This window comes from Heterodontus francisci, chromosome 8, assembly GCF_036365525.1.
Source record: "Heterodontus francisci isolate sHetFra1 chromosome 8, sHetFra1.hap1, whole genome shotgun sequence".
NCBI lineage: Eukaryota > Metazoa > Chordata > Chondrichthyes > Heterodontiformes > Heterodontidae > Heterodontus > Heterodontus francisci.
In genome coordinates, this window is record NC_090378.1 from 75,589,664 (window position 1) to 75,612,870 (window position 23,207).

At 42.5% G+C, this 23,207-nt stretch overlaps 1 protein-coding gene across 1 annotated transcript in view; it reads left to right on the forward strand.

Moving 5' to 3' along the window:
• The window catches only part of LOC137372919 (cytosolic phospholipase A2-like), a 170,760-nt gene extending 149,422 nt beyond the window's left edge, over positions 1–21,338 (forward strand). The window contains exons 16-18 of the mRNA XM_068037390.1: positions 7,637–7,832; positions 10,580–10,737; positions 13,666–21,338. Coding sequence (XP_067893491.1) covers positions 7,637–7,832; positions 10,580–10,737; positions 13,666–13,839 — 528 coding nt within the window. The 3' untranslated portion in view covers positions 13,840–21,338. The remainder of the gene's footprint in view (positions 1–7,636; positions 7,833–10,579; positions 10,738–13,665) is intronic.
• The last annotated feature ends 1,869 nt before the right edge of the window (positions 21,339–23,207 follow it).

Genomic DNA, 23,207 nt, shown 5'->3' on the forward strand with positions numbered 1-23,207 from the left:
TTTACTTTTCTCCTACCAACGTTCCTTGATGAAGTGGCTTATTGTTGCCTGAAACGTGCATAAATTAGGTTCTCCCTGATGTCCCTTGCATGTCTCTACATGGCCCTCATATCTGTAATGGCATCATTGGCATTGTTGTCCTCCTCTTCACCCCCTTCATAGTCTTTCTCATTTGAGAAGGACTGGTGTTCCTCCGCCTGCAGAATCTTGCTGCGTCTAATTGCAAGATTGTGCAAGGCACAGCAGACAATGATTATTTGTGATACCCTCTGTGGTGCATACTGAAGAGCCCTTCCAGCCTCGTCAAGGCAATGGAATTGGATTTTCAGCATGCCAATGGTGTGTTCAGTGATGGCTCTGGTAGATGCGTGTGCAGCATTGTACCTCTCTTCAGCAGTGCTTGGGGATGACGTACTGGTGTCATCAACCGTGTACAAAGGGGGTAACCCTTGTCACTTAGATTCCAGCCGTCTAGTTCGGCTGGTTCCTCAAAAACTCCCAGCAGCTGGAAATTCCTCAATGTATGAATCATGACAACTCTCTGGAAAACGTGCTAAAATGCATGATTCTTTACCTGTGGTTGCAAGCCATCTGTACGTTTAAAGAGTGGAAGCCTTTGTGATTCACAAATGCAACAAAGGCCGCAGACCTTGCTACCTGGCTGTCCTTGTCTACAGGTAAGTAGATGAATCATTGGCATGTCGAAAAAGGGCATTGGTCACCTCTTTGATACACCTTTGGGTCGCGGCCTGTTATATGCTACATATGTCGCCCTTTGATCGCTGGAAGAACCCACTAGCAAAAACATTGAGTACAGCAGTTATCTTGAGGACAACTGGCATGGGATTCCCACCGAAACCGAGCGGCTGCAGGTCATGCCGCAGGATCCTTCAAATTTCTGCGATAATTTCGCGTGACATCAACATGCCGACTCTGACTCTTAATCCTCTTCAAATCGACCTTAATATTGTTACTGAGTCCCATTCCCCTCCCTATGATGTAGTTGAATAGCCAACCATAAATCTTGACCACCCCATCCCTACAGAATCCATTTGCTCGCATTGATTGACCGTTCCCTCTGCCAACCAGTACCCTGAATTTGCCCATTGTTCCCTGACGTCAGCACTCATCACTCACTTTAGGCCATTCCTGACTGTCTGCTGACTGTAAAACTCTAATCAACCCACCACATCCGCAGCCACCCACATCAGCTTCAGCAACAATAACAACCACTACACACTCTGGATGCTCCGCTGCTGCCTGCCCTGTTCCTCCATGCACCCGATCACCTCACCCTTTCCTTCCTGAATACCCTCCTCTGTTTCTCCATGTGGACCCCCCCATCCCTTTGCCACCATCCCCTGAGAAGAATCACTCTTGCTGGTGCCAAACTTGGAGAAAAACATCCATTCAAATGCTGGCATGCATTTTGGCGATGAGTTAAAGAAAGAACAACACAGACCTGAGACTCAACTGCACAAAACCGACTGTTGCATGCCACATTGAAACAGATGTGAACCAGGTGCCAGGGGAATAGCACTCACTGTTCACTTAACCTGGCACGTAGGACTGAATTGTAACTAAGTATAGGGTCATGAGTATTCATAGCATGTAAATCAATGCAAAGCTACAACCCGCCAGCATAGGGGGAGAACCTCGGAGTGCCACAAACACGCCATCGAGTTATTTCTCTAAAATATTTCGGCACTGGGAATCTGAAAAAACACCTCCCACCTATTTAAATCACCCCAGGCGTCACCAAATCCGCTCTTGCAGAGTCCATAAAATTCCACCCTGCAGCAAACTAAGGGAGGAATTTTATGCTCTCTCCCATTGTGAGTTTGGAGGTAGGGAGAACATTTGGTCAGGTGGGATGGTGGCAGGTGGGGACGCCGCCACCTTCCTGTCTCCACCCCAATGAAGTCTGTGGTGAGAAGGCCCGTGGACATCCTTCCTGCCCTGCCACCAATTGAGGCTCTTAAGTGGGTAATTAATACCCAGTTAAGGGCCTCATCCTGCCTATGCTGGTATTAGCCCAGTGGCAGGTGGCCTGTCACCACACAGGGAGCACAATGAACAAACCCATGCTGATTGCTTGCCAGCTCCAGGGAGTGGGGGGGGGGGGGAAGAGATCCCTTGTTCAAAGGCACTAAATGCCTGATCGAGGGACCTGGCATCGGGATGGGGGGCCCAATGAGAGCCAACCCCCTGCCCTTGCTGCCGACCCACCAATGACCACCTCTCCTATGACTGCCACCCCACAAAGCCCCTCCCGCCATGACTCGCCTATGTCCCTCGACGATCCTCGGCCTCAGGTGGGTGCATTCCCGGCAGCAGCCACCTCCTCCACTGCTGCTCAATCAAAGAGCTGCTGGCCTCTGGCAGCATGCGGGACTTCCATCCCCTGGGTCCTTAATTCCGGGAAAGGCCTGCCACTGTCCACTTAAGTGCCTGATTGGCACGTAATGCAGCAGGCATTCCCACAAAGAGGCAACGCGGTACTTTAAGTCCCTTCTATGCCTCCCACTGGAACAGCTAAAGATTTTGCTCCAGTTACAGTGGTATCAGTTTTCTTAATTGAAGTGAATATTGAGCCCATTTGGTTAGTCAATAAGTTGGAAGCAGGGCAGAATTGTGGTTTTAATTTACGTGAGTCTCCGAGCTCATGAGTAAAATAATAGCAAGCAGTCTGCCAAATGCAGCAGGATTATCTCTCCAGAAAAATGCAGGGCATGGTGGATAGTTATATAATACAAAGAATGTAGTCTCCAGGCATGATTGACAGGGGAATTACCCAAACATCTCCATTCAGGTCAGGACTTGTGGTGTCACTACATGCAGCCTTTCTTATTTGCAAGCTGTAAAACAGAGGGCAGAACTTGGTTGCAGTAGTTGCTGTAATTTTATTGCATGTTTCTCGTGCAGGATTGGGAATGCAAAAGCAGTTGGTGCTCTGAGACTAGCCTGTTTGCTCACCATAGGTCTGAGCACCAGCAGTAACATTAAAGCAGAATTGTCTTTACATATGAATTAGGAGCAGGAGTAGGCCACTCGGCCCTTCGAGCCTGCTCCGCCATTCAATAAGTTCATGGCTGAACTGATTACTCCACATTTCCACCTACCCCCGATAACCTTCCACCCCTTTGGTTATCAAGAATCTATCTACCTCTGCCTTAAAAATATTCAAAGACTCTGCTTCCACCTCCTTTTGAGGAAGAGAATTCCAAAGACTCACAACCCTCTGAGAGAAAAAAATTCTCCTTATCTCTGTCTTAAATGGGCAACCCCTTATTTTTAAACAGTGACCCCTAGTTCGAGATTCTCCCACAAGGGGAAACATCCTTTCCACATCCACCCTGTCAAGACCCCTCAGGAACTTGTATGTTTCAATCAAGTCACCTCTTACTCTTCTAAATTCCAGCGGATATAAGCCTAGCCTGTCCAATCTTTCCTCATACGATGGCCCGCCCATTCCAGGGATCAGTCTAGTAAACCTTCCCTGTACTGCCTCCAGTGCATTTACATCCTTCCTTAAATAAGGAGACCAGTACTGTACACAGTACTCCAGATGTGGTCTCATCAATGCCCTGTATAGATGAAGCATAACCTCCCTACTTTTGTATTCAATTCCCCTCACGATAAATTATAACATTCTATTAGCTTTCTTAATTATGTGCTGTACCTGCTTACTTACCTTTTGCGATTCATGCACAAGGACACCCAGATCCCTCTGCATCCTCTCACCATTTAGATAATGTGCTTCTTTTTTATTCTTCCTGCCAAAGTGGACTGTTTCACTTTTCCACAAATTAATTCCACTTGCCAGATCTTTGCCCACTCACTTAACCTATCTATATCCCTTTGTAGCCCCTTTATGTCCTCTTCACAAGTTACTTTCCTTCCTATCTTTGTGTCATCAGTAAATTTAGCAACCATACCTTCGGTCCCTTCATCCAAGTCATTTATATAAATTGTAAAAGGTTGAGGTTCCAGCACAGATCCCTGTGGCACACCACTTATTACATCTTGCCAACCAGAAAATGACCCATTTATGCCTAATCTCTGTTTCCTGTTAGCTAGCCAATCTTCTATCCATGCCAATATGTACCCCCTACACCATGAGCTTTTATTTTCTGCAGTAACCTTTGATGTGGCATCTTTATCAAATGCCTTCTGGAAATTTAAGTATAATACATCCACTGGTTCCCCTTTATGCACAGCCCATGTAATTCCCTCAAAGAACTCCAAAAAATTGGTGAAACATGATTTCCCTTTCATAAAGCCATGTTGACTGTGCCTGATTACCTTGAATTTTTCTAAATGTCCTACTAAAAAGTCTTTAATAATAACTTCTAACTGGCCTGTAGTTTCCTGCTTCTGTCTCCCTCTCTTTTTGAATAAAGGAGTTACATTTGCTATTTTCCAATCTAATGGAACCTTCCCCGAATCCAGGGAATTTTGGAAAATTAAAACTAGCGCATCAACTATCTCACTAGCCACTTCTTTTAACACCCTAGGATGAAGTCCATCAGGACCCGGGGACTTCTCAGCGCACAGCTCCAACAATTTTCTCAGTACCACTTCCCTAGTGATAGTAATTTTCTTGAGTTCCTCCCTCCCTTTGATTTCCTGACTTACAGCTAATACTGGGATGTTATTTGTCGTCTCAATAGTGAAGACTGATGCAAAATATCTGTTCAATTCATCTGCCATCTCCTTATTATCCATTATTAATTCCCCAGACTCACTTTCTATAGGAGCAACGCTCGCTTTGTTAACTCTTTCCTTTACGTAATTATTCCCAAGTCCCAAGGATAGAATTGAAAACTAGCTCTGCTAAACCTGTATCAAACCTTGATTAGATCATACTTAGAATACTACGTGCTGTTCTGGTTGCCATATTGTTAAAAGGATATCGAAGCTGGAAAAAATGCAGAGAAAATCTGCAAGGATAGTACCAGGAATGCAAGGGTATACATATCAGGAAAGGATCAACAGGCTGGGTCTCTATTCTCTTGAAAAAAGAAGGCTGACAGGTAACATATTATGAAAGGTTTTGATAGTGGATAGAGAGAGAATGTTTCCACTTGTGGGGCAGAGGATAACCAGAGGACATCAATATAAAATAGTCACCAATAGGGAATTCAGAAGAAACTTTTTTTACCCGAACAGTGTGCGAATGGGGAACTTGCGACCAAAGGGAGTGGTTGCAACGAATAGTATAGATGAATTTAAAGATGAATTTTCCAGCTTCGATATCCTTTTTACAATATGGCAACCAGAACAGCACGTAGCACTCTAAGTATGATCTAATCAAGGTTTGATACAGGTTTAGCAAAGCTAGTTTTCAATTCTATCCTTGGGACTTGGGAATAATTACGTAAAGGAAAGAGTTAACAAAGTGAGCGTTGCTCCTATAGAAAGTGAGTCTGGGGAATTAATGCATATGAGGAAGAAGGGAATAGAGTGTTACTCTGATAGATTTAGATGAGGAAAAACATGAGATTCAAGTGCAGCATAAGCATAGGCATGGAATGGCTGGGCTGAATGGCCTGTTTCTGTGCTGGATATCTGATGCAATCCTATGCAACTCCTTATATCCAAGCATTCGTCTTAATGATATACAACTAAAGGAAGCCAGAATTCTCGACTGATGGGCAGCTGAGAGAGAATGTGGCTACTTGTGTTTAGATTTTAAGTGAGGACCTGACAACATCTCATAACACCCTCAAAACTGTTCAGTGATGCCCATTTTATATTACACTATAGGAGAAACACATGTCTACAGTTAACAGCACTCAAAGTTTTAACATTTATACAGTTCCTCATCACATTCTCTAAAATCTTTAAATACATTGAGGTACTTTTGAATTGTGGTCACTGTTGCTACTTGCGCAAATGTAGCAGTTAACTTACACACAAGGTCTCACAGTCAGCAATGAGGTGAATGACCTTTTATCTATTTTAATGATGTTGAGCGGTGAGAATGTGGAATTCGCTACTCCATGGAATTGGCAGTTAGCATAGATGCATTTAAGAGGAAAGTAGATAAGTACATGAGGCAGAAAGGAATAGAAGGATATGTTGATGGGGTGAGATGAAGTAAGGTGGGAGGAGTTCATGTGTGCACACACCAGTTGGGTTGAATTACTGTTACTGTGCTGTGAAATTCTAAGTTATGTTGGTCGAAGGAAAAGTATTAACCTATTTAACATACAAAGCATACAGTTTTGGTTTACCATCTCACCTGAAGAAAGTACCACTGACAATGTAACACTCCTTCAATACTGCAGTAGTGAATGTGCTGAAGTTTTTTTTAATTTACTCATGGGATGTGGGTGTCGCTGGCTAGGCCAGCATTTATTGCCTGATAGAGCACAGAGGAGCACTGCTGCTTCTCAAGGCCCACACAGAAGCAAAAAAAAAAGTACCTTTCTGGACCCCTTGCCACTAGTTTGGCCGTGGGTTAAAATTGTAATTGGGCACCAATGATGTAATTGGAGCCCGATCTGCAATTTTAAACAAGGACTCCACTGCCTCTTGGTAGCTTAAAATTGCAACCCACAGAATGGTATTGTTATCGGTGCACTTAAGTCACATCTCCATTTAAACTGCTGGTACAAAGAAGCAGTTGTCACAGCCTGAGGCACAGAGAAGGTGGTGGCCCTGACCGGAAGCTTTTATCAGGGTTATGTATATTGTCGATTTTAAATGAATATTAAAGCTATTAGGAACTCTCTCCGGCGTGCCTTTAAGCATTAAGTTTGCATAATTGCCTGTCAGGAAAGACTGAGTCATGTACGGCAAGACTCTGTTCATGCACAGTCAGCGAGAGTTCCTGTGGTATTTCTCGCATGTGTAATTTGGTGAAAAGTTATATTGAATATGCTTTCTGTCTATCTCTCTGTCCATCTGTCTTTTTATCTCACTATCCCTCTCTGAATCTCATACCCACGCTCTACCTTCCTTTGAAGACAGACATTGCATAACCTCGCAGAAAGAGAGCAAAAAAGGGAAATTCAGTGTGGAAAATACCCGACTCCTCACACTCTGCTGATCAGCTCAGGAACAGCATTAGTTGAGGGTAGGGAGCAGGCTGCTGCTTCACAACTCATCCAGGCAATGTTGTGTAGAAGACCTAGAGGGAAGAGAGAGGCAAACTGAAGAGAATGATGTGTACACAGTAGTGATTGATTACAAGGCAGTTACCTAATTGAGGGATTCAGATGGTTCATCCAGTAAATCATGGCTGCTCAGGAGTAATTGATGGGAGTTCAATTCAGTTATATTGGGGGGGAAAGTAAATACTTACCTGATTGTAAGGCCATAATTCAGTTAAGTCAGTGATGTCAGAAATTGCAAATGAAACTCGAACATTCCAACCCTAAATGCACTCCTCTGTTATGTTGTGATATATCACAGCAAGTTTATGAAGGAACAACAAGCAATAGTTTCTGAATGGTTCCTGAATGACGAGTGGAGATCAATGAACTGTTAAGTCTGTACAATTTAAAAAAAAGTCGTGGGCTTTAGTAGCCTAGTGGCGAAGTGATAAGTATTGGTTTGTTCATTAATACATTGCCCTTTCCAAACTTCTCTAATGGAAACCTCAGCATCACTCTGTTTAACTTGACAGGAGCTCCTGCTTGCAGAGAAGTGGGCAAGAATGAACAAGTTGCCATTTCCTAAGATTGACACCAAAGTCTTCGACCGAGAAGGATTGAAAGAATGCTACATCTTCAAGCCCAAAAACCCAATGATAGAGAAAGACTGTCCAACCATCATCCATTTTGTACTAGCAAACATCAATTTTAGGCATTATAAGGCTCCAGGTAAGGGGTTTCATCACAGCTTCACTTGGAATTACTTTATCCAACTGACTCCAGACAATCATATACCAAGATATGTAATTCTTTCCTTCAGTTTTCTCAACTCTGCTACCTCATCCAAGTGACAGTCTTTCGTGTTTAAGCCTAGACATTGAATGTCACTAATTTATTTAACCATAGAGCGCATCATAGCAAAGCCTAATGCTGTCCTCACTCAACAACCACATGCGTACTTTCCAAGTGGAGTCACAGGGGAGCCTGCCCCCCAGTACAGAGATACTGAGGTCAGCTGCCGTACTTTCCTCTGAGTCTGAGATCAGCTAACTCACCACAAAGGATTGAACCAAGGGCCTTCTATTCTGTATGTTTGCTTTCCACTTTAGGCAGTACACTTACAAGTGGAGCTGTCATAGGAACTTGTGCCATAGTTTTAATGGTGAGCATTTCTTATAATTCTTGTGGTTCTTTAGTTGTTATCATACCCGTTCAGCTTTATTATTCATAGAAAATGTACTTTCATGCCCATTGAACAGTGAAATAAAATGGCAGATTATCAATAACTTGCACTAACCTAGGGCTATAGTGTCTTAACATATAACCATTTCCACAGTATCACCTAACTAAAAGCTTGGTCCAGTAACTTGATCAGGCTATTAATATATATAATTATAAATAATCTATTAGGGCTGCCTACATCTGGCCTCGTTACAGGGCAGGGTGGCTTTGGAGCAGGATTGCAAAATTGCATTTACCTATAAACATTTGCTCTAAAGTTGCATTCGCTGCTGTATGATTCTGATCAAGGACCTTTCCCCACATCAGGAACAGGTCTGTAGAGGTCAGCAATGTGGGAATCATACAGTTGTCCTGAGCAGACAGGTGGAGATATCACCCCATCCAAGCCAAGGATCAAATTTCCCACTGTAACAAGTCAATGTACTCAAAGTTATCATTGTGTGAAGAGCTTTGAGGCCTTTTAATGTGATATACTGCTATATAAATACAAGTCTTGATATGATGGGGCCCCACCCCTTCATTCAGGACCATTGCCATTTGCTTCTTCCCCATACTTTTTCTTTGGGCCAAGACCACTTCCCAAAGTGGTGTTCTGTGTCTCCAGAGGAGTGTATGCTGTCTCGTTTATAATGTAGCACTATCTCCAAAGGTAAATGAGGTACAATTCTGGGTCCAGTGCAGTGTGGACAAGAGTGAATACTTTTGCAAGCATCACCATAGTCACCCAATAAACACAGTAGTGTCATTACACAATTGGCATTATCAGTAGCTATTATGCTGCTCATCACATGATAGTCCTATTGGGAAAAGGATAAAGAATTGAATTTAATAAGATCTATAGAAACTTGATTCCACAGTGAAGCATGAAATTTAATGAAGGTTAAAATTTCACGATTGCAACAGGAGACTCTTAAGAATGAAGTAATTATCTAATTCTGTTCCCTAAGATTGAGCACAGTAAATCTGTCAAATATGGATATTACGGGTGATGGTAGATAATAAACGTCAATGTGGCTTATTTAAGAATGAAAAGATTTTCAGTTCTGACTCTTGCCCAGTAATATCAAAGCCAAATCTGGAGGCCGGAAATTGCCATCATTGTAATATAAGCAAAAAGATGGATTAGTTAGTTATACAGCACTGAAACAGGCCCTTCGGCCCACCGAGTCTGTGCCGACCAACAACCACCCATTTATACTAACCCTACAGTAATCCCATATTCCCTACCACCTACCTACACTAGGGGCAATTTACAATGGCCAATTTACCTACCAACCTGCAAGTCTTTGGCTGTGGGAGGAAACCGGAGCACCCGGCGAAAACCCACGTGGTCACAGGGAGAACTTGCAAACTCCACACAGACAGTACCCAGAATCGAACCTGGGTCCCTGGAGCTGTGAGGCTGCGGTGCTAACCACTGCGCCACTGTGCCGTCCTAAGATTAGCTCTAAGATTCGTTCATCAGCTCAGCCTTGGATGTTCTGAGGAATGGAAAGAGCCTCTTATCCAAAATTCCAAGTAATTTAAAGCTTGGCTACAGTCCAACTTGATTCACCTTCAAACGGCAAGCGAGCTCGGGCCTGTTTGATTTAATCACCCATTTAGAATTTTGAAAGTTGCTAAGATTCCAAACTTCAATCTGCGCTGAGTGATATGTTTAAGAAGTTTACGCGACAAACAGCCTTGTGTGATCCTGAGAGCAGGAAAACCCCAAGTTCAATCTCCAGTCCGATCAAGAGAGCTAACATCAGTTGAGGCAGAAACAGCTGAAAAAATGCTAGAACTGGCCCCTGCGTACTCAGACTAGGGAAAGCAAACATCAGCCATTGTTCCACCTACTTATTACTCCTGTAAGCTCCCACTGGAAAGTGCATGAGTGGGGACTTCAGATGAGCAGATGGTCTCCACACTCAAATATTCTAATGCCACTCAGCCTTACAGCAAAGAATAGTTGAAATAAAAACATAAAATGTTGGAAACACACAGCAGGATAGGCAGCATGTGTGGAGAGAGAAACAGAGTTAACATTTCAGGTCGGTGACCCTTCATCCGAATGGTTGCCTATTTGGGCAGAGTATTGGATGTGAACTGGCAGCAAGGGAACTTCACCCTGGCAGGACTGAATGCATTGGAAAAGGAGGGGAGAAAAGAGAGGGGAAAGAATAAAATAGATCATGGAAAGTCAAGTGCCAGTACTGACATTCTTACTGAAACAAACTTTGTCTTTGCTGAAGGTGTTAAACGAGAGAGCGAGAAAGAAATGGAGAATGTGGACTTTGACATCTTTGATGATGCTGACTCCCCATATTCTACTTTCAACTTCCAGTATTCCAATAAGGCGTTTACACAGCTCCATGACCTAATGGAGTTCAACACACTTAACAATATTGAGGTATGTTTGAAATTGCATATTGGGCCGAAAGACTAATTTTTCAAGCCATATTGAAATTTTGCATTGGACTCCTTACCTGTAGAGATAAATAAGCTATGTGAACGAAACTCTGAAACCCTATTTTATAGAAAACATTGTAAAATGTAAAGGATGGCTGCTAGTAAACGACACAGGTGGATAGGATTCTTCAAAGGCTTTTTAAATCTCAATTTATTTGACTCTCTTGTTACCAAGGCATCAGAATTATATCAAAATGCTTGAGAGGGTGTAGCAGGACCAAAGTCAGGAATAGAAAATGTCCAGTAAGAGACTAAGTTAAAGGAAGCTTATTACTGTACACACACAGCTGGGTCCAAGAGATAATTAGATGCCTTTCTGGAGAGAGAACTGATTGAGAAAAGAGAGGCGAAGAGGAGGGTGGAGCCAGAAACAATCTGTGAAACATGTTCACCCTCATGGTCCTTTCCTGGTCCGAAAACTGTACCAGTAAGTTATTCATTGGAATCGGATGATCATGTGATGAATATAATTATTTGATATACAAGATCGCAATGAAATTGAGAAACAGACTTCAGAGCCACCTAATGGCTGCCTCTCAACATCTACCCTTTCAAGCACCCTAAAAATCTTGTATGTTTCAATAAGATCACTACTCATTCTTCTAAACTCCAATGAGTATAAACCCAACCTGCTCAACCTTTCTTCATAAGACAATCCCTTCATCCCAGGAATCAGCTTCGTGAGCCTTCTCTGAACAGTCTCCAATGGAATTATATCCCTTCTTATATAAGGAGACCAAAACTATATGCAATATTCTAGTTGTGGTTTCACCAATGCCCTGTATAGCTGTAGCAAGACTTCCCTACTTTTATATTCCATGCTCTTGCAACAATGGCCAACATTCCATTTGCCTTCCAATTACATGCTGTAACCTGCATGCTAACTTTTTGTGATTCCTGTGCAAGGACATTAGTTCTCTCTGTACCACAACATTCTGCAGTCTCTCTCCGTTTAAATAATATTCTGCTTTTCTATTCTTCCCACCAAAGTGGACAACCTCACATTTTCCTACATTATACTCCATCTGCCAAATGTTTGCCCACTCACTTAACCTATCTATATCCCTTTGCAGACTCTTTGTGTCCTTATCACAACTTGCTTTCCTACCTATCTTTGTATCATTCCCTGCTTTCTGTCTTCCTCCTTTCTTGAATAGAGCTGTTACATTTACAGTTTTCCAATCCGCTGGGACCTTTCCAGAATCTAGGGCTTTCACCTCACCTCTGGAACTCCCTTTTAAAATCTCTTGGCCTTCTCTCCTTATTCCCTGCTTTCAAAAACTACTTATGAGTTTTCTTCTCAGCTGCTTTTTTGGCTACAACCTTAACTCCATTCTATCTACCCTTCTACTTCTCAGTTACAGTCATAGAATTATACAGCACAGAAACAGGCCCTTCGGCCCATCGTGTCCATGCCATCATCAAGCACCTATCCTAATCCCATTTTCCAGCACTTGGCCCTTGGCCTTGTATGCTATGGTGTTTCAAGTGCTCATCTAAATACTTCTTAAATGTTGTGAGGGTTCCTGCCTCTACCACCTCTTCAGGTAGTGTGTTCCAGATTCCAGCCACCCTCTGGATGAAAATAATTTTCCTCAAATCCCCTCTAAACCTCCTGCCCCTTACCTTAAATCTATGCCCCCTGGTTATTGATCCCTCCGCTCAGGGAAAAAGTTTCTCCCTATCGACAGGATAATAATCTCCAGATTGCTACCTTATCCACGTGCAAATTGGAGTGGTGTCAATTTTCACTTACCTGATCCATAAAGCTCTCCAGGTCACCTTTCTGACCCTTTGGGTGCTAATTAAATGTCAGCTGTTGTTCATACTGAAACACAGAATCCTTGGGCTGAATTTTATAAGCCTGCCGCCGAATTCGGCAGTGGGTGAAAAAAATGGCGGACAGCATGCCAAAGAGCCGCCGTGATTGCTATCGCGACGGTTCATTTAAATAGCCACCCCAGATCTAATAGAGGGGGCAGGCTGTCCGTCCCCGGCAAAGGCGTCAGCTGCCTGGGTGCAGGTGCTGATGCCATTTTTAAAGGGTTGTTAGCCTTACTGGCATATTTAAATATTTAAAGGAATATTAAATGAAAATAAATAAATACATCTCTTTTTTTTCTTCTCTCCCACCACCCTCCCATAACAATTAAATTATTTGCCCTTTTCCCCGCCCCAAAACACTTAACTTTGCCATTTGACCTTGACCCCACCCCCACCCCACCAAACTGCATAAACTTTAAAATACAATACTTCCCACCATCCCCTACATCCATGACGTTAATTTGACCCTGTCCCCCCCCTCTCTCACTGAGAAACTTACCTCCTCCCCCATCCCCTCCAGTGTTGCGCCTCGTTTCCCTGGACGAGGATCCGAAGGTGCGGGAGTGCCGGCCGCTGGGCCGAAGATCATAGTGGGACTTCAAGATTAATGATAAGTTCATGCAAATATATTAATTTAATTTATTTCCATATGGTGATTGTGCTCCTGTCGCCGAGCGGTGGGAGGGTGCTGCCCCTCGGTGCCCCGCTGCCGCCAGGAGGATCAGGCCAGGCCCTGCCAGCGTCGAGGTCTGTGGCGGGCATCAACCTGGGCCATCTTCAGGCCTGCCCCCCTTCCACCAAGGCTCCCAACATCAAGGGCTCCTTAAAATACAGCCCCATTGAGTTTGCACAATCAGGCTGTAGTGAAACAATATTCTCCTGCACCCTTCGCGCTTTCACCTTGTGATGGGACATGTGCCCTCTTATTGTTCAATCAAAGAACTGACTGCCTGATTGGATCTGTTGCATTTCAATATCCAATCAGTTGTGCCCTCTCTGCCAAGGGTTTTAACAGCCTGAACTTTTTCTCTCTTTTTCTGAACAGCTGATTAAAGACACCATCATCGAGAGCATCAAGTACAGGCGACAGAACCCATCTCGCTGCTCTGTGTCCCTCAGCGATGTGGAGTACAGAAGACTGAAAAAGTCACTTAGTTTTGATGGGCTCCAGTCCAGGCGGAAGCGACATGCTGCGGAGGAGCAGCATAAACAGCTATAGGAGCAACAATTGTCTGCAACATTACCACAGGAGGAGACTGGCATTTCCAGACTCTGGCTGTCAAATTTCATCCACCCAGGCCCTCATCGTGCTATTGTCTGGATTGCCTGTAGGACTTTATGTAATACCTTGGCTGCATTAGACAAAGCAAAATAATAAAAAGAAAAGGCACAGCCCTAGTTTAAAGAGAAAGTGATGGGATGGCTAAGCTGTGAATGATGGAGCATATCAAACAGGAAAATTTTTATTGTGTTGGTTTAAATCCGCTCTTTTTTTTTTACCTATTTTCTTCTTTTTTACCTGGCCATCTGGGGAAAGGGGTATAACCCGGCTCTCAGCCAATGTTGGTCTGAATTGACCAATGGGGGAATGTGGATGAGCACACCCTGGTGATAACTGTTTTGCTGTGTTTCCCCTCTTCCCAGTCCACTTGGTACCTTCCAATCGTAACATGCCTGAGATCAGAAACTCAGTGATGTAAAAGATTGTAGCTTGAATCCTGTCCTACACTTTGCACTGCTGAGGGATTGGATTTAAAGTTTAACCTTCTAAGCAAGGTTGTTTATTTGGGATCTGTACCTCAAGGGTCTAAGTGATGACAACCCTTCGCCTTCCTGCTTTTAATTGAAAATAGAAGAAACCATTAACTAATCCAGTGCAATGTCCTTCATCACACCTGGATTTTAATGACCTAAAGAACAGCATACTCACAGTGTTGCATCTTGCAAACACATTTGTTGAGTATAAGCTGAGAATGCCTCCTTAGTACTTTGCCTGTCACATCATCCGCTAATAAATATAGCTTGCATAAATGGATTCAGTTATCACTGAGACATGTAACCCAGGTAAGGCCAGGTTTTGATCTCTGCTATGTAGTGAGTAGGCCAGCCTCAGATGGGGTGGTATTAAAACACTTAAACTGACTTCTGCGTTTCCTAGCACCTCCAGTTAAATACGGCAAAGTGGCGATGGTCCCCTATCACCACCAAACTACATCTGGCCCAAAACTATACAGAGTATCTGCTGTACTCCATTTTCCCTTCTCCTTCACAATGGTGCTGGTTTGGCCTCCATCATTCCATTTCATGCTGGTTGAACCAAATCAGCTGATCACTACCCAGCTTCAATAAAGCGCCATAGCTTAGCTTTTCTTTGATAATATGTGTCATTTCCTGATTAAAGACTCAAATGTTAAATTGACAATCTAATTCTTCAGAATAACCATATGGAATTGTATTTAAGGCCGAGATTCAGGAAAATGGCCCAAACGTACAACTTTCCAACGAATTGTAGTTACTGTCAATGTTATCTTTATTTATACAATTTCCCTGTTTTTATTTTTGTCCCTCTTAAGGCTTCCATTATCGCTTCCTTCAGACTGAGTTGCACACTTCTGCTTTGTCACTGCCTTCAGTGTTTAGGAAGCGTGCTAATGGGTTGAGTTTGGAGCAGTGTCATATTTCCTTCCTCCCACAAAGAGGAACAATCTGTTTTGGTCAGACATTCCACCGAGTGTAGCCCATTGAGAATGAATAAACATCAGTGTGGCTGAACAAGCAATACACGGAGCAGGGGCTCAAAGCTGTGACCGCTAGAACCATCACAAACACCAGTTTCTTCACCAAAATTTCCATCCACATCACTTATTAGATAACTTTTTCATTAGCGATTCTTCATAGAATCATTTGAATGGTTGCAACACAGAAGGAGGTGATTCGGCCCATCCTGTCCATGCTGACTTTCTGAGAACTACTCAGCTAGCCCCACTCCCCTGTCTTTTTCCAGTAGCCCTGCAGATATTTTCAGATGATTGTCCAGTTACCTTTTGAAAGCCATGATTGAATTTTCTTCAGGTAGTGCATTCCAGATCCTAACCATTCGCTGCGTTTTCCTCATATCATCTCTGGTTGTTTTGCCAATCACCTTAAATCAGTGTCCTTTGGTTCTCAACCGTTCACCAATGGTAACTGTTTCTCTCTATCTACTATGTCTAGACCCCTCATGATTTTGAATACCCCTATCGAATCTCCTCTCAACTTTCTCTTCTATAATAGGAACAGCACCAGCTTCACTAATCTAACGATGTAACTGAAATCTCTCATCCCTGAAACCATTCTCGTAAATATTTTCTGCACCCGCTTCAATGCCTTCACATCCTTCCTAAAGTGTGGTGCCCAGAATTGGACACAATACTTCAGTTGAGGCCAAACCAGTGTTTTATCAAGGTTCACCATAACTTCCTTGCTTTTGTATTTTATGCCTCTCTTTATCAAGCCTTAGGGAAAAGCTATAACTTATTGCTGTGCTCATTGTTGAACTTTCAATGAAACAGCTACATCTATGTCTTAATAACCACTTTCTATCTGATAACCCTTAGAGGCAACAGCATATTTGCCAATATATTGAGACATTTTAAATGATGTGGTTACTCTTGATACATGCGCGTATACTTTATACACTGGCATTCCAGTTCTGACGAAAGGTCATCGATCTGAAGCGTTAGCTCTGTTTCCCTCTCGACAGACGCTGCCTAGCCTGCTGAGTATTTCTAGCATTCTCTGTTTTTATTTCAGATTTCCAGCATCTGCAGAATTTTGTTTTAAGATTAAGAGGAGATTTGAAAGAGGTGTTCAAAATCATGAAGGGTCTTGATAGAGTAAATAAGGAGAAACTGTTTCCAATGGCAGATGGTTTGGTAACCAGAGGACACAGATTTAAGGTGATTGGCAAAAGAACTAGAGGCGTCATGAGGAAACAATTTTTTACGCAGTGAGTTATGATGATCTGGAATGCACTGCCTGAGAGGGTGGTAGAAGCAGATTCAATAGTAAATTCCAAGAGGTAATTGGATAAATATTTGAAGGGAAAAGAAATTACAAGGCTATGGGGAAAAGCAGGGGAGTAAAACTAGTTGGATAGCTCTACCAAAGAGCTGGCGCAGGTGTGATGGGTCAAATGGCCTCCTGTGCTGTATCATGCAATGATACTATAGTTGCCTGTTTTTTTTTCGGGCAAGAAGTGTGCAGCTGCCTGCTGAAAATGCCCCAATCCCCCCCCCCAAACTAATGTCCCTTACCTGTTTCAGGTCTTGTTCCTTCAGACTGTATCAGCTGATTAGAGTTCCCATCAGTGTGGGAAGAATTGTACTGCACTAGTTAGTTGAGTGTGCGATTAATTGTTGTAAGAGATGGCAGTGGTCATTGCCATCACTGAACTGTTATAACAACATTTTGTGGTAATTTATATATAAAATTGCTGGTGGTATCAATTTATGATGTCCTAAACATTACATCCTCATGCATTGTAACCCTCCATTGTACTATGTCCAACCAACCAACTACTATGAACTTCACACTATGCATGATTTTTAAAAATTCTTTCATGGGATGTGGGTGTCGCTGGCTAGGCCATCATTTATTGCCCATCCCTAATTGCCCTTGAGAAGGTGGTGGTGAGCTGCCTTCTGGAACCACTGCAGTCCTTGAGGTGTTGGTACACCCACAGTGCTGTTAGGAAGGGAGTTCCTGGACTTTGATCACAGCGACAGTGAAGGGCGATGATATAGTTCCAAGTCAGGATGGTGTGTGACTTGGAGGGGAACTTGCAGGTGGTGGTGTTCCCATACATTTGCTGCCCTTGTCCTTCTAGTTGGTAGAGGTCGCGGGCTTGGAAGGTGCTGTCTAAGGAGCCTTGGTGCACTGTGCATCAGTGGTGGAGGGAGTGAATGTTTGTAGATGGGGTGCCAATCAAGCGGCTGCTTTGTCCTGGATGGTGTCGAGCTTCTTGAGTGTTGTTGGAGCTGCACCCATCCAGGCAAGCAGAGAGTATTCCATCACACTCCTGACTTGTGCTTTGTAGATGGCGGACAGGCTTTGGGGAGTCAGGTGATAAGTTATTTGCCGCAGGATTCCTAGTCTCTGACCTGTTCTTGTAACCACGGTATTTATATGGCTACTTCAGTTCAGTTTCTGGTCAGCGGTAGCCCCTAGGATGTTGATAGTGGGGGATTCAGCGATGGTAATGCCATTGAATGACAAGGGGAGATGGGTAGATTCTTGTTGGAGATGGTCACTGCCTGGCACGTGTGGCGTGAATGTTACTTGCCACTTATCAGCCCAAGCCTGGATATTATCCAGGTTTTGCTGCATTTCTACACGAACTGCTTCAGTATCTGAGGAGTTGCGAATGGTGCTGAACATTGTGCAATCATCAGCGAACATCCCCACTTCTGACCTAATGATTTAAGGAAGATCACTGATGAAGCAGCTGAAGATGGTTGGGCCTAGGACACTACCCTGAGGAACTCCTGCAGTGATGTCCTGGAGCTCAGAGATTGACCTCCAACAACTGTGGGCAGCACAGTGGTGCAATGGTTAGCACTGCAGCCTCACAGCTCCAGCGACCTGGGTTTGGTTCTGGGTACTGCCTGTGCAGAGTTTGCAAGTTCTCCCTGTGACTGCGTAGGTTTCTACCGGGTGCTCCAGTTTTCTCCCACAGCCAAAGACCTGCAGGTTAATAGGTAAATTGGCCATTGTAAATTGCTCCTAGTGTAGGTAGGTAGGTGGTAGGAGAATGATGGGGATGTATTACGGAATATGGGATTAATGTAGGATTAGTATAAATGTGTGGTTGTTGGTCGGTACAGACTCGCTCGGCTGAAAGGCCTGTTTCAGTGCTGTATCTCTCTATGACTCTAATCACAACCATCTTCCTTTGCGCTAGGTATGACTCCAACCAGCAGAGCGTTTTCCCTCCGATTCCCATTGACTTCAGTTTTGCTAGGGCTCCTTGATGCCATACTTGGTCAAATGCTGCCTTTGATGTCAAGGGCAGTTATTCTCACCTCACCTGTGGTACAAATGACAGAAAATATTGTGAAGGATGTACTTCCTTTATTTGCATTGATTATAACATATCCTGTCAGTCCCAGCCTGAGATAAATTGGGGCCCGAAAAGTGGACGAGGATACAGCAGAGCACATCCTCAACTCATTTTCTGCCCTCACATGCCTTAGTTTCACCAAAAAAATCAGCATATGGACTGGGAATTCTCACCATTTCCTGGTTCTGCATGTTCCTTCGGATGGTAGTGGCTGTGTGTTTTCGTATCACAATGTAGGAAGAGCTGCTTTGCTCTCTGCTAGTGAACTGAATATATGTCCTGCAGAAATGCTACATTTCATCCAAACAAAGTGAAACTCTTAGTGAGGGTTATTTACTGGGAAGGGTCATGTTTAACATATGCGTATTCTATTATTTCATTGCTAACTTTAATAAGTTGAGGAACTTTTATGAAGAAAAACTTGTTTTTTTTATAAAATTAAGGTTGATTTTAAAATTCTTTGAGCTTCAGTAATGGAAGATTTGTACTGGCTGGATGATGTATCATTTCAAAGAGCTCATTGTAAAAGTATAATTTCATTTAACTTCCAATATTTCTCACTGGGTGATTGTCTATTACACTCTCTGATTGTACCACCCTCCATAACACTGGAGCCGAATCACTGTAACACAGGTATCAGTTCTTTTGAAGGAATGGTAAATAAACCATCCTGTATTGTTTTATCGAGCAAATAGTCCAATGGTAATTTATGTTTTGTTCTTTAATTGAATGTTGATTCTGTTTGGGTTTATAATAGATATGATATGATGAGTTTTACTCCATTGTGATGATTAACAAGGGAATAGAGGTCAGTACCCTTCTAACAGCCAAAAAACTTCACTAACCTACAGGTATATATATATATATATATATATATATCTGTTTAAAGATTGATACCCAGCATTCTGTGGAACAATACTGGATGTACGTGTGTAAGATAAAGTTAATACCCAACTGCTGCTGAGCTATACAGACTCAGACAGCCCCATGTATAGTCTCCAATCTGTGCTGAGTTGGCTAAGCTCATCCATGGCAGTGATAGGTCGGGCAGCTACAATTTTCCTTAGTTTCCCCCAGGTTGGGGGAAGGGCGAAATCAGCCATATTGCTTCTGAGTGCTTTCCAGCAAATCCTGCTGGAAAATGTGTGTAATTGTGAATGTGAGTTCTAATACCTTCTGCAGTTAAATAGTCTGCTGACTTTCACTGTCTATGATGTTGAAGAACTGGATGAGATGCCAAAAGGGCATGATCATTCATCAGCATTTCAAGAGAAGTAGGGAGACAGAAAAAAACATATGTATGTTTATGAAATATATTTCTAAACCTATTTAATTTAATCCCACAAATAGATTCTAAAATATTTGAGAATTCCAAACATGTTGGTAAATGTGGCTGGAATGTTATTTTAATCATCAGGTGTGTTAGGCTTTAACAAGAGTAGGTGAATAAATATGAATGTCACATTGTAATTGCTCTGTACTTATTCTGTAAGTGGTGTTGCTATGGGAATTCTTTATATTTAACAATTAAAAAAACATTCCTATGCAGTTATTTAAATAAACGATTATTGTCGTGCTCATTTTGATTTATATTTTAAAAAGAGTTCTGTGGTAATTTTATATGGTCATATGATATAGTTTGCATGTTGTAACTAGGTAATTGTTAGCTTATGGAAACACTATGTTCGCTGGTTTGCACCCATATTTACAAATCGGTCATGGCCCCACCCTTTCCTTTTGCTATTCTGTCCTTGTTATTCAACATTGTTCTCTGTTTTCTCTATTTTACTGATATTACTATAGCCACTGTTCCTCTGAACTTACTTCTCTCGTTCCTTCTAAGTTCCAAATGTTCTTCCTCCTTGCATCTTCACTGTATTGAGACTCATCAAACCATCTCCTATCTTCTCATTCATAATAGAATGGTTACCACACAGAAGAAAGCCATTCAGCCCATCATGCCTGTGCCAGCTCTCTGCAACAGCAACTCAGCTAGTCCCACTCTCCCTCCCTTTCCCTGTAGCTCTGCTGTTTTTTTTTTCTCTTCAGGTGCTGAACCAATTCCCTTTTGAAAGACATGATTGAACCTGCCTCCACCACACACTCAGGCAGTGCATTCCAGATCTTAACCACTCGCTGCAAAAGAAAAGTTTTCCTCATGTCACCTTTGGTTCACTCGGAATTCTTTACATCCTTCATACTTCCCTTCCTCCTGCAGTTCTCTGATTCGTAAAAACCTAATCAATAGCTCCTGATGGATCTTGGCTTCTCTCTTCCATTTTCAACCATGGTTGTGTCCTGAACTGTTGGCCTTGGCCCTCATTTTCTCAATTTAAAAAGTTAGAAATAGATTTTATATTGTGCCCTTTCAAGATGTATGAGAGGACAGTAATTGCAAAATATAGTCCATTACAGATAGTCCAAAAAGATTGGCCCAGTCACCAATAGAAAGCAGAAATTCAATGGATCCTGCCTGGTTACTTATCTTTTACAATATATTGTGAATTGTATTAGTCAGTTTTTCTAACTGCACAAATTGTGCACTGTGTTCAATGAAAAAAGCATTGCTGCAAAATAATGTAAAAATGTACATGATTTATAAATAAAAATTAGTTAATTAATGGTCGTCATTGAATTGTGATTCTATCTGAAATGCCATCCTTTTCTAGCATCCATTTTTGCTCCTTTTTGTTCCCATCATAGCTATTTTCTGGCACTGTTTGACCAGAAAGTCGTCATCTTCAAAGAAATCTGCAAATTTACAATTATTTACTTCATTGGAGACTGCAGTTAAAATGGTCCATGCAGTACTGAATCCAGAGTCTAGAACCTTCTTTCAGTTGTAATAGTTTTCTGGCTTCCCTCTAAGGCTAATTTGGTGAAGAGAGCTTGAAATTAAACCATACTGATGAGGACCTTCATGAGATAAATGCAAATGAGAAGTTTATTACTGCATCCAGTGATTAAATAATTGCAAGGTTTTCACCTCCACTGCCCCACCCAGAACCAATTCCATATTTTAGTTGTTCCGTGTGTGAAGAAGAATTTTGCAGCCTCACTCCTAAATGTTTTACTGAATGTGTGACTCCTTGTCCGACTGTCACAGTTTAGTTTGAAGTAATCTTTGAAACCGCCTTTCTATAATTTTTATTATTTTGCAAATCTCTTTCAAAGTCACCTCTCCATTGCTTCCTTTCAAGCCTGTAAAAGCCCAAGTTTTGCCAGACTTTTTCATAGGTCAGTCCTCTGAAGCTAGCGATAAAATTCATGACTTTTCCATGCCCCACATTCAGGGCTCATCTTCCTTGTGTCTCTGGCCAGAACTGTACTCAGTGGTGGCGAAATGCATTCTGACAAGGTGCTTGGCTTGTGTTGAGTGAGCTAATCTCAGCTGGTGTCCGAGCCATTCCTAATCATATGCAGTGGCCCTGATGCAAAAATGAGAGTGCAATGAACGAGAGCAAGATCAGTTCAAACTGTGTCATTGAACTGTCTGCTGACGTTCAAGTGTAAAATGGCTACCTTGATCAGTGCTGTTGTATATTATTGTTAGTGTAATTCAAGCAAGTTTACAAATGTCTAAGTCTTGTATAGCTAAATAGTAACTTGTTTATTTTATATACAGAACTATTTACACTTCCATTAAGCATGTCCAGCTAACACGTCTCATAATGCTTCTAGCTTCTTCCAAGCCTAATACCTATGTGACTATTACATCATCACTACAGTGGGAGGGGTTACTCTCGCTGTCTCAACCATTAAGCCTTTCAGACCCTTGTACTACAAGTGCTGCAGAGTGACTGCTATCCATGGAACTGTATCCCATGATAAGTCACCACCTTCAGAAGAGAAGAAAATTGATGGAACACAGACCCATTGTTATCAGAGAATCCTCTGATCAGTGGCAGGCATTTTAGGTGTGTTTAACGTGATGAAGCACCGTCACATCAGACAGGACGTTCTCCCAATATAGACCACTTGGCTTCTGCAGGACAAGCAGCAGTGGAAATACATCTGGGTTTTGTGATTTGCGTCATTTTCTGGCCCAGTGAAGGCACTGATCTGGGTCCATATGTCTGTGTTTTGTTATGAGTGATTAATTTTTTTGTTAAATTATAAGGATTTGTGTTTTAAAACTGAAAAAAGATTCAATAGATGCTGGAATTTTTTTTTTAAGAGGTCAGCCAAAGGTCTTTTGGACTGAGCTTGTAAACAACAGTTACTGGAAGGCACCTGTTTTCAGCCATATACGAAGCAGGGGCCCTCTTTGACCTGGAGAAGATGTTTACAGAGACGTCGGTCAAGATTTATAGGGGTCAGGAGTCTTGACTCTTGAGATGTTTTTGGTTTCACTTTGATCAGGTAGTTGGGATATGAACAATGTTCTGAAAAGGAGTTAAAGAATCAACCTGCCAGGAAAAAAACCCAACTCAGCCTGTTCCAGCTCTTTGAAAAGCCTGCTTGAAACCCCTGTTGCTGCATTGTTC